The sequence below is a fragment of the Schistosoma haematobium genome, chromosome 6, assembly GCF_000699445.3.
Source record: "Schistosoma haematobium chromosome 6, whole genome shotgun sequence".
NCBI classification, from domain to species: Eukaryota; Metazoa; Platyhelminthes; class Trematoda; order Strigeidida; family Schistosomatidae; genus Schistosoma; species Schistosoma haematobium.
This window is the reverse complement of record NC_067201.1, coordinates 13203940-13217113: the sequence shown is the minus strand read 5'-3', so window position 1 is coordinate 13217113 and position 13174 is coordinate 13203940. Positions and strand designations below refer to the sequence as shown.

General features: G+C 34.8%; 1 protein-coding gene across 1 annotated transcript in view; it reads right to left on the bottom strand.

Annotated features, from left to right (window-relative positions):
* The window catches only part of MS3_00008551 (uncharacterized protein), a 69053-nt gene that overhangs the window by 37520 nt on the left and 18359 nt on the right, over positions 1-13174 (bottom strand). Inside the window, exons 7-11 of the mRNA XM_051216883.1 lie at positions 12178-12241; positions 10908-11184; positions 9534-9622; positions 3961-4743; positions 1625-1833 (exon numbers count right to left, since the gene is read on the bottom strand). Coding sequence (XP_051065513.1) covers positions 1625-1833; positions 3961-4743; positions 9534-9622; positions 10908-11184; positions 12178-12241 — 1422 coding nt within the window. The remainder of the gene's footprint in view (positions 1-1624; positions 1834-3960; positions 4744-9533; positions 9623-10907; positions 11185-12177; positions 12242-13174) is intronic.

Here is a 13174-nt window from a genome sequence, read left to right as displayed (position 1 = left end):
CCCTCAAATATTCCGTTTTTAAAAGATGAAACTTTTAGACTTAATCCATATATAAATTCATTTACTGTTGTTTTACTTGTATCTTCCGATTGTTATTTAGGACTGCAATTAAACAGTCTCATGTTGGCATATGTGCATCTTGTGAGGATTGCCCCGATATAGCTTTAAGTCACAAACCTTCATCAACTCTGGGATGTAGGTACATCCAGCTGACGAGTCCCAAATAGGACGAAACGCGCGTCCTCTATTCCACTGCTAACCACTATCCATATATATTCCATTTGTACAATTAATGAAACACTTGGGGACTATGGTATTTTCTTGTACAAGGTGATGGTCATTAGTTTGACGGGTATACATGAAATTGTCATTAGTTGACTTTATCATCTAAAATGTTTTAATTCAGTGAACATACAAGAATATAATATCTCAAAAAAAGAATGTTCACATGAATTAGCCACTTAATAGTAACAAACGTTATAATGATGATGTCTAGTCATGAGTGATAATTAACACTTTACAGATCAAGTTAAAATCTGATCATGAATTCTAAGATCCATCATCATTATGATGAAGATATCGATAAGCATTCAAATGGTAACAAAAATTGAAAAACTGGATTTTCTGGTTTAGCAGAAGGCTGACCTCATGATAAAACCAGGAACGCCTGACATGATGTTTTCGGATTTTTCCACGCCACATATTTTCTGTAGTTGACTGAGATATCACATATGTGTTATCCATTCTGCAAAATCATTTATACGAGGAATAAACGTACGATAGAATAATGTAAGTGACATGTAGGATGCCGCGACTAAGCTTGTAAATGTTGCGTTATGTGTGTTGTAACAATTTTATGCCCCAATACATGATCGCAGTCAATAACCTATGAATATTTGGTAAAAGTATATTTTCAAAAGTACTTATCAACTGAAAACCTCAAAAGAACCCTGTTATTACTGTTTAGTTAAAGGAATTTTGAAGGGATTGGTTTTATTTGTAGATTTTGTTCGTCATAGATTGATTGATCTCAGTCGTAGTACTATTGAAGATCCAAGAGTACTAGACATTGGTTTCATCCTGGTATATGATACAGCCATGTGCATAACCCATGACCCCGTGCTAGGGAACGAACTTATGAAAGTCAGGTCTCAAATGAAGTCACTTACAGAATAAACTAACCTCAGCAGATGCAATTGACTTCTAGATTAATGGCGGAAGTTTTATTGAAATATTGTGTCTCGTATAGTTTATACATATCGGCAGTGAAACAGGGATTATTTAAAGTATTGGACAAGCGTCGCTACATATGACGAATTGACTGAAATTAGAAATGTGTACACGATTGGTTACTAACGTCGCGAATGCTATGAGACCTACAGGCCTTAGGTTCAATCCCTAGTGGGTTTGCAGGTGAGTAGCGCTAAGGAGTTCCATACCAAGACAAAAAAGTTATCCAATGCTCCTTACATTTCAATGGTACTTCAACTGAGATTAATTTAACGAATACAATAGGCCAAACTGTTGTTAGTTATCTTGAAAACTGTTAAATCAGAACTTGATATATATAACCAATAATATAACTTTTATAGAATGAGAAATAAAACTTTTGACTAACACTTACCGTTCTAAACAACCCATAGTTATATCCCATACTGTTACTGTACCATCTAAATAATTAATAAATAAAAGATCTTCAGCTAGTCTCCAACCAATAGCTACAACTGGACATGAAGATAAATTACTTGTATTACGTGCGTAAAGGAAGGGACGTTTTTCTTTTAAATTAATTAACCAGACTGAACCATCTGCACCGAATGAACAAATAGTTGTCTAGATACAAAAACAAATTTTCGGATTAAAAAAAAAATAATCATGATAACCAAGGACTATATACATTTACCGGTAGAATGAAATAAATAAATTAATAAAGGATGCTATTCCATTTACATGTACTAAGAATTTTATTTATAATTAGAGAGGGAGATATAATGGTAAAATTCTACTATATGCCGACGAATATGATTATCGCTTGTAAAAAACTTGGGAAAATCCGAGTACAGACTATACAGATGAAAAATTTATACAGAATAAAGATATTAAGAAGGATGCACACTTTTTTTATATAATTAACAAATTTATCATGGTTCATTACAAGTTCATCCTCTCCTTAATTTGGAAGTATATTTAATGTACAAACTCATTTATTAAAAACTCTATATCTTTTGCTTATCTAAATCTTTACTCAAAGGTAAACAATCTTTTCACTGTATCCGCATTCCCTCAAAACTGTCAGTATATACCCATCTCCTGTTAGAGAGTCTACAAAACGACATTCGTGAACAATGATTCCATGATTAGATCCATGTCTAATCAAATAAAGAACGTTGTCTTAATTGATATATTTTCGCAGTAAAGCAAAAGAGAGTTGAAGATATTCGATTTCAAACTTTTCAAAATGTCATATCAGGATGAAGACTGAAGGAATGGTAACTTCCAGGAGTAATTTATGGACTATTATTATATATATACTCGCTTAATAATCATTGAGTAACTAGATTGCATATATTTATATTTCTTTTATCATACGATTTCGATTGACGCATTAACTACTGTTATACGATTTACGATCCTTAATCTATTCCAAGTTTATTATTCATAGTCTCTCCTATTCACAGATACTTTTGGCTTGATCCTGTATAATTTCTGTTTTCTATCTTATGGTATTATGTGATCTGGTCTTGTTAGAGATGCTAGATCCCCAGAAATCGCTTGGTCAACGTCTTATTCCTGTAATTTTACTTTGGAGATTTGAATTTAACGTTTTCGCGCCGAAACGCCCATTTTTAGCTTCAGATTGTATTTCCCATTTAGAAGAACGCTAAATGTCATTGGTTCGTTGCCTCCTTTAATACGCTATTTTGTGACGTTTCAAAAGGACCTTTTTATGCTGCATATATACGCGTGAATTGTGTATTTGGTTGTTCGTGCTTCTGGTGGAATATACATTTCACTCATTTGAACCTGGTCTTCTCCCTTTAGTTGGTCAACTAAGGGACAATAAGTCATAGAACTCAGGATTCCGATTGGTGGCTTTGTTACATGATATTAGACAGAGGCAAAAAGATAGCATAAAATAGGTTCTACATTACTAACATTAGTATAGCGATTTGTGGGAATCGTAGTATTTCTAAAGTTGAATTCACATTGTAATTCATATATTAAGACTGGGTTTATTTATTCAGCATTAAGAGAAAAGATTTTTGCGATAATCAATGGTGTTAATCAACAGGCCAAACTAGAACAGGATTCGGATCTACAACTCAATGGCCAAGATTGTGTATCTTGACGATCAAGTGATTAGTTATCGATGCGGTCTGATTTGCTTGCAAATAAACTGCGTGCACATGATTCGTACAATGAAGGCTAAATTGCTTTCTGGACTCAACGGGTAGAACTAGGCGAGAAGGACCAATAAGGATTCAGAGTTGGCACAAGACTGCTAGTGCTACTTTGACATGTTATTGGTTTAGCACAGGAACAAGGTCGTATGAGTTGGTGTTCTAACTGGCGACTTAGTCACGTGGTAATTAACAGGGCAAAAGTCGTAGCAAAACCCTCATCCATGAATCCACGCGTTTGAACCCTACTTTATCTACTTCAGCTTGCACAGCCTAGTTATATCACTAGAAGTCACATGAAAATGGTTGCGGTCCAAGACTGAGTATGTAGATCGTAGTTCCAAGCCATGCTCTAACTGTGAGAGCTAATGATACTAAACAACTCTCCAAATCGAAGTACATATCCTAGTAATTGAAAGTTGAACGCCTTAACCACTGAGCAATTCCTCTGTACACATAAATCTATACTTGGTAAATAAGTTAAATTGTCGATAACCTATGAATAGTAGTAATAAGCATATAATAATTAGATATTGAACATTTGATGAAAACGACTGACCGAAAGTCTCGGATTCCCAGCAACCATGTTGACTACAGATGAAATAGGAGGACCAATTGTTAGGCCAATACAAGGTGATGCATGACACCGATATACAGCTAGACATAATGAGTTACTATAATTATTGCCAACATATTTTTTACTACTACTATTACTACCAATATTGTTATCAGTAGATTCATAACATGAATTTAAATCCCATAAACGAACAGTGAAATCCATTCCACCAGACAATAGAAAATCTGGACTGAATTGATAACCTGTAATTGTGCTATTGATATTATTATTAGTAGTAGTTATAGCATCTCCATTGTTATTGTGATGATTTGATGGATATAATTGTCTTTCACAACTAGCTGGATGTAATAAACTTGTCACAGGACCAATATGACCATTTAAACAAAATTTGGGCAATTGATTATGATGTTGCATTGAAAATTGATCATCTGAACTGTCATCATGATGATCAGAGTGCCAATAAATTGTCTTTAAAAAATCAACCATACGAACAATTATAATACGTCCATTAGATAAACCAAAAGCTAAACGATATGGATGAATTGTAGAGGGTGAACCTTGAACACGTTGTTGATATGTGATCATTTGATTAAGTTGTATACAAACAGTTACACTTAGATTACCGTTACCGTTATTATTATTATTATTATTATTACCACTACACAATATTTGATTGGTCATCGTGGAAGCTGTCAATGAATCATCTAATAATGAATGATTGGGACTAATTATATTTGAATGATATTTTGAGTCTGTAATAGAACTCTATAAAAATGTAAAGAGAGAATACACCAGAATCAATATAAATACCATCAAATTGAAGAAATATTTATAAAAAAACATTTGTCAAGTATGTGTACAATTGATTTATTACTGAATAATGTACAATGTCATATTTATCCAGTCTTTTAAGTCCCTATCGAATTTTACAGATCAAGCCAAAATATGGCCGTTTGTTTTAATGACTCTACATCGCATGCATTATGTTGAGAAGTTAGGTGGTGAAACGTGCTTGAAAGGAAACCTTACACCTAGTTTTCGAGTAAGCTGACACTTGTCAACAAGGCGTAACTGTAGGTTAGTACCCCCATAGGGTACATTAATTCCTTCAAGATTGTGCATACGCCCTGTGGACAAGTATCAAATTGCAAGAAAATTGAGTTCAAGGTTTCCTGTCAATGGAATTCGATCACCAATATAAGACAAAAGATTAAAGACATTGATCAGTACTCAGTTACCAGCTAGCTATAAATATCTATCATACAGGAGGAGGTCAATAACTGCCCGAATAGTTTTGTGGTAACGTTTCAAACTATAAAGCTCTGTGACATCGGTTCAAATCCCACAGACAGCTTCAATCCTATCAAGATTACTGGTACACAATGCTGAAAAGTATTAACAAGTATGCAACATAGGTCCTACAGAATTCTCTGCCGACTACCTCTAACCAACTTATATGTCAACTATATGAGTCTATGTTCATATTCAGGTATCAGAAGTCTTTATTCTTTGCCTGTAACTGAAGTATTTATCCACACTCGAGGATACTATAAATTGATATTACTGAGCTAAATATTTTTTTTTCTTCAGACTTTTTAACATAAGGATATATTCATATGTAAATCAATTCGTAATCAAATCACTCTGACTGGGACGAGTCGTTTAGGTTCGAATCCCCAAATGGGAAAAGTCCCCTCTTATAATGTTGCACTACTACCCTGTGGGTTAGACCCCTTGATCAAAGGCTCGGAGAAGGGCTCTCCTAAGAAAACCACCTGATCCGGTTTAGGCACCGGGACAGTATCTCAGCTCACGCAAACTTAACGATTTGTGTGGAACACATATATTTTGGTGGCCCTTTTGTACCAATGTTTGTGTTGTTAAATAAATAATAAAAATAATAATAATAATAGTGTTTATGTTGAAATCAGCCTTCTGGTGATCAGATTTCAACTAATAGTTGGTCGTCAATCATAATCAATGTAGAGCCTTGCACAGATGAACATCAGTCCAACTTGACATACTACATCAGCACAACGAGATGAAATCAGTAAGATGGATAAAAAAAGTTACAAGAATTGTAATAGCCATGGAAGAAAGATTAGACATTGAGAATATGATATGAGTGGAAGAAATGAGAAAATATGCATGGAAGAAACCAAGATTTCAGTAGAAGACAGATTTAGTTCATCAGTACCACTATGACCGATTCTTTTTCATATCATTCGGCATCTCTAACAACTGATTTTGATTATTAAGCGAAACCAAGTTAGTCTGCATCTGCCAACATGACTTAATATAATAGTCAACGACTTGATGAAATAATCCCACGTTCCGAGACAGAAAAGAATGGAATGTGGAACAAACTTACAAATCAGTGATTGAATGTTAACTACTCTAACAATGAATATATTTTCCCTTCATTTGACTGAGAAATAACTGGGACAATATTCTGCTAATCAATGAGTACCATAGCAGAATTATATCAAAAGATGTTAATAGGTATCATTACCAAGATTTGATTTGATAATTTCGAATAAATTGAGCATCGGGTAGATTGTTATAAATAAATAATACATTTGTAATATCCCAATGAGTACAAAAATCAGATTTTCTGACGTTTCGTGACTTAGTTTGAACCGTTTCTTTAGAGAATCAATAACCAAATTAAAATTAGTCACATAATATTCTTGTTGTTTCGTTGTACTATTTAACTTACTTACTTACGCCTGTTACTCCTTGTGAAGGACCATAGGCCGCTCAGCAGCATTCGCCATCCAACCCTGTCCTGGGCAATCCTTTCTAGCTCCTTCCAGTTGTTATTCATCTTTTCCATATCTGCTTTTATTTCCCGACGTAATGTGTTCTTTGGCCTTCCTCTTTTCCGCTTCCATTCAGGATTCCAAGTTAGGGCTTGCCTCGTGATGCAGTTTGACGATTTGCCTAGTGTATGTCCTATCCATTTCCATCGTCTCTTCCTAATTTCCTCTTCTGCTGGAAGTTGGTTTGTTCTCTCCCACAAAAGGCTATTGCTGATGGTATCCGGCCAATGGATGTTGAGTATCTTGCGTAGACAGCTATTTATAAATACTTGCACCTTCTTGATGATGGTTGTTGTAGTTCTCCAAGTTTCAGCTCCGTACAGTAGAACTGCCTTGACATTCGTATTGAAGATTCTCACTTTGATATTGGTTGAAAGTGGTTTTGAGTTCCATATGTTCTTCAACTGTAGGAATGAGGCCCTTGCTTTGCCAATCCTTGCCTTTACGTCTGCATCTGAACCTCCTTGTTCATCAATGATGCTTCCCAGTTATGTGAAGGATTCTGCATCTTCCAGAGTTTCGCCATCAAGAGTGATTGGATTGCTGTACTCCGCTTCGAATTTGAGGACCTTGGTTTTCACTTTGTGTATGCTGAGGCCTACTGATGCAGAGACTAATGCTACACTGGCTGTCTTCATCTGCATCTGTTCTTGTGTACGTGATAGGAGGGCTAGGTCATCTGCGAAGTCCAAATCGTCTAATTGGTTCTGAGCTGTCCATTGTATTCCGTGTTTTCCTTCAGATGTCGAGGTCTTCATAATCCAGTCGACCACTAAAAGAAAGAGGAAGGGAGAGAGTAAACAGCCTTGTCTGACTCCGGTCCTTACTTGCAATGCATCTGTCAGCTGTCCTCCATGCACTATGCACTGTAGTCCGTCGTATGAGTTCCGGATAGTATTGACAATCTTCTCAGGAACTCCGTAGTGTCGAAGAAGTTTCCATAACGTCCTCCTATCCACACTGTCGAATGCCTTTTCATAATCAATGAAGTTGATGTATAGTGATGAGTTCCACTCAACTGATTGTTCGACGATGATCCGTAGTGTTGCAATTTGGTCTGTGCACGACCGATCCTTACGGAATCCAGCTTGTTGATCTCGAAGTTGGGCGTCTACTGCATCCTTCATCCGGTTCAACAACACTCTTTTGAAGACTTTCCCTGGTATTGACAGTAGTGTAATGCCTCTGTAGTTTTCGCATTTGCTCAGATCTTTCTTTGGAATCTTGACGAGGTGTCCTTCTTTCCAGTCCATTGGCACTTGTTCCTCCTCCCGAATCTTTTAAAATAGAGGGTAAAGCATGCTTGTGGTTACTTCGATGTCTGATTTCAGTGCTTCAGCTGGTATGTTGTCGGGTCCTGCTGCTTCCCCGTTCTTGATTTGTCTGACGGCCATTCTAATTTCTTCCGTCGTTGGTGGGTTGACATATATAGGAAGATCTATGTGTGCTGCATCGATGTTCGGTGGATTCATTGGAGCCGGCCTATTCAGGAGTTCCTCGAAGTATTCTACCCATCTCTTCTGCTGTTGTTGAATTTCAGTGTGTACTATTTAAACTTGGATTAACTTTAATTCGGTTATTTATTCTCTGAAGAAATAGCTTACGCTAAGTCATGAAACGTCAGAAAATCTAATTTTTCTACTCATTGGGATATTACAAATATCTTATTCATTTACTATAGATGTTAAGTTTCGTTGAACTGACTACACACTCCAATTAACTCAATAGATTTATGTAAAGGATGAAATCAATTATTAAGACAAGATTAAGTATCAATTAATGTTTTTTTACTTTGTAAAACTAATTCGAATATTTATTAGCTAAAGCATGTCGATTTCAAAAGAAAATTTTAAAACAACGCCTGATCAACCAGTTACTGATGACTTCATTTCATCACAAATCGATATCCGATAGGCTGGGTTAGTGTGTATAGACACATCACAGTACCAACATGTCATCGTAAATTTAAACGGTAAATGCAAAATTACAAACGAGACATGCATTTGAAAGAAATCGATTATGTATCCAGTTAAGATCTAAGTCTACATGTCCATGTTTAGGCCAGAAAGACAATTATATATATATATATATATATATATATATATATATATATATATTTCTACACTTCTCATCTGGCCAGTAGGTTTGGTGTATCGTAGGATGTGTATGCAGTAACTGGGTCGGATATCAAAACACAATACGCCTAGAAAACACCGAGCATAATGAGAAGCTGTTTCGTTTTATTCTGAAATTTCTCAGCGCCATACTATCTTCACACAACACCATAGGTAGGACAAGTCCGGGAATTTTTAGGACTTATTGTAACAAGGGTAGGAGATAGTCAAATCATGAAGTCTGGATCCATCGACTTAATGTTTCACATTAGAGTGAAAATATGAAAAAAGGTATTTCTCAGACTTTTTAGTGGAATATCGTGACTAATGAAATCAAGCAAGTCGGATATAACTCAATAGCTTAACTTTGATGACAAACTGTAGAGTGGTGAGGATGATATTCGCGTTATATAATCACAAATTAACTCTCTGAGATACTTCTTACTTTTCAATGGATTCGTTAGCTGACATCAGTTCCTAATGAAATTTATCTCTAAAAATGTATACATATACATATGTTCCAGAAATCACTTCAACTAAAAAAAAATTTTAAGTGATTTCAAAACAAAAGTATCAGATGCAGAAAATAATTGGGAAGGAAAACAAATAAACCACTCACTGTCAAAAACATAGCTACATTAGGTAATGCTTGTTTTTCCCATACAGTATGTAGATCACTACACATAATTGGAGGTGTAATAGGGATACCTAAAGTGTAGAAAAAAAAGTATATATAAATATAGATACAGAAAATGAGTGAGTAACGTTAACACTATCAATTTCATACAATCCACTATATTCACTGATATCAGAAGTTATAAGTGGATTAGCTAACTATGAATTTGTTTTACACAATTAACTGTTTTCTCACATTATTAAATATTTCGATACAATTATTTATCTGAACGGAATAGATGGGATTGATAAAAATCTCTGCTTTTATTGACCAAGGAGTGATGATGATGATGATGACGGATAGAGCAAAGTTGTAATCAGCTAATTTCAACATATGTCTTATACATTTTTTTTCATTTTTCGAAAACTCTTTATCAATTATGTTTGAGAATTTTGTTTAATGACGTAACATTCATTTATTTTACAATAGACTAACACATGTAAAATGTAGCTACAAATACGATTTTATAGCTTAAAAGAATGGCACCGTTGATTAACTCTTTATTGGATTGAAAATCAATGCAATATTTCCCAAGAATTCAACTGAAATTATTCATGAAAAAGAATTTTTCTTGATCACTATTCTGAATATTGAAAATCGGGTACTTTTAAAATTAAATCTGGCGGCCTGAAACTCCTATACCTAGTCGATGATTCATATAGACAGTATAGAATTCTTTATTAATCTTCACACAGATTTCAAGATGTTTCATCATTGGTCTTTTTGGAAACTGGTTATAGAGTTATTGTTATATTGTACAATTATCTGAGTTTGTAATCATTACGCTAGCTTTCTATAAATGAACCCAAATCAACAACTTGAGAAAGAAGATCAACAGTGAAAAAGAAGCGTTGTTGACTGAAACGAGAATATATATATATAAAGCCATATTTTCAACTAATATTGTGTTCTTCCCCACAAAATGAAGCTAAATCTTGGTCAATGGCGTCTGCTTATCTTTTCCAATAGAATCCCAGTTGATTGAATAACAGCTACTTAGATTAGCACTAAAAGGATTGGACAGACATGAAACTAGTTACTACTCAGAGCCCAAGCATCTATACAATATCTCAGTCCTACAGGTCAACCGATAATATCTCAGTGGTAGTGTCTCAAACTGTGAAACTGGGTGATACAGGATTAAATCCTCCAGAGAGTACTAGTTCTGTAGAAGTTAAAAGTACACCTTACTGATGAGTGCTAAATAGAATGAAACTTAGGTCGAGCCGGGTAGGATCTTGTTGATTACCTCCAGCTACCACCTAATGAAACAATAATTCTCATATATATATATAATCATTCTAAGAAAAACGTTACTTTTCGCTATTGAATCATTTAATGACATTTGTTTCTTTCGTTGATCGACAATATTCAATACGAATGAATCTAGTTTTATACACCAAGCTAATAATTGTCCATGAGTAGTACCGGCTAATAAATATTGATTATTATCATTGGGATGAATAAATGCTGAAGTGAAACAACCAAACTTTTGTACAGTCATAGTAGTATTTATTGAATTTACATGATGATGATCAACTACACCTTTGTCTATTTTTGTTGTAATATTGCCACTGTTGTTAACATCACAAGGCTATACAAATCATAAATAATGTAAAATAGGAAAAAAGAATAAAAAATTTAGCGAAAAAATGGAGAAAAAATATTGACAAAACACAATGGCCTAGTTGAAAGAGATATGTAGAGATTAATTTGAGTTGTGGGTTGTATCCATTATCAGTTGGGGTACCATTGATAACTGGGGAGTACTGGATAACTCTTTTCTATTAGTAGGCACTTATCAGGAGTGTGTGCAACAACGAGATACGAAGGTTATGAGTTCAACCATTAGATGAATTGTGGTGCTCAGTATTGAGGAATTTAGTACCAGTATGAAACAATTCCCACTAGCTTTCAGTGATACTCCAGCTGAAATGGTTAACACCATTATATTAACACCATCGTAATCCGGCTCAGTGGTATAGAGGTTAAGCGTTCGTATGAGAACGAAGGTCCTTGGCCCAGATTCCGTGTGTGGGATAGTGGATGTGCACTGCTGAGTCCTATACTAGGACGAAATGGCCGTTCAGTGCTTCCGGGTTTTCAAAGGTGGTATAACATTGATTGGTTCATGACCCCGGAAAAAAACCAACAATTACCACAACACTATACTGATTCTTATTGCGTAATTTGATAATTCTAATGAATGGTATTTCAGTATCTATTTTTTTCAAGCTGTTGATTTATTTCACACTATGAAACATTGGTTCAAGCCTTTATTATCATCTGAAAGTTTTTCACAATGACAAATAATACACCTATCATCACACTATCAATTAGTACTTTTTACTGATGTAATCTATTTCGCTATTACCAATGACTCAAAAACTGCCTTCATTGGTTTAATATATTAAAGTAAAGCCTGATGAGGATCTGATTGAAAACAACGTTGTTCGGTGACATATGTTGTTCTAATTCATTCTATTCTGCAAATTTTATAATAATATATGGCCAGAATAGATAAACATAGGAAAAGATTTTCAAGCAAAAAATGACTATCCAATTAATAAAATACATGTACACTTACAGAGAAAGTGGCTATATGCACCGGAACATCTGTGCAAATACAATCTCTTGAATAGATAATAAGGCTAAATAAAGAGAAAATACAGAAGAAAATGTGGATTATAGTTTAGATAGAATATTTTTGATACATTTCATGTCATGTTATATGCAACATAGAGGACCTGATATATATATATATATATATATATATATATATATATATATATATATAGGTTCAATTCCCCTGCGCTTAATTGAAGACAAATCCAAGAGTAGTAGAAGTTGTATTAACAGTATCCGTAGTTGATGTATCACAAGTGAAACTAAAGAAATGATGACTCCTGGAACTATTTTGTGGATTATTATTATTATTAAATACAATATTATTCATTGTTATGTAACTGTTATCTTTCGATAATCATAAATGTGAGTCAGTTACCTACCGGAAACTCTAGAAGATGGTCGTGCAATATAGTGATTGAATTTGGACATTAACATTATTGGAAGCCGGTTTGGTGATCTAAAAGTTAAAGGTCCACGAGCGAGACCGAAGTTCCCGTGTACGGATCCCGCGTGCGGGATCGTGCATGAGCCCTGCCGAGAAATCCTATACTAGGATAAAATGGGCATCCAGTCTTCTGTCAAGAGAACACTATTCTCATACGTTACAAATTTATTAGTACAGGAGGATTTGTGGAGATTTTAGAACGTTCATAATTTAAATTGTAATCTGATCTTAGTTAGTCCATCACTAAAAACGAGTAAGCAGTGAATAGTTATTTCATCTCAGCATAGATCTCCTAAGAAGTGGGTATCCATGACCATTCAATCGTTAATTGAACACGGAACCCTCGGTGACGCGAGCAAGAGCTTAAATTGTAGACAACTGAGCCTGTATCCAGTGTTACACATACCAAACTTCAATTAAATCACGGGTAGCCATCACGCATAGTATGTGGTGGATGAGTGTTTCGCATACGATATGGTTGAACTACTCTGGTCATGACTCCAGGAGGTGT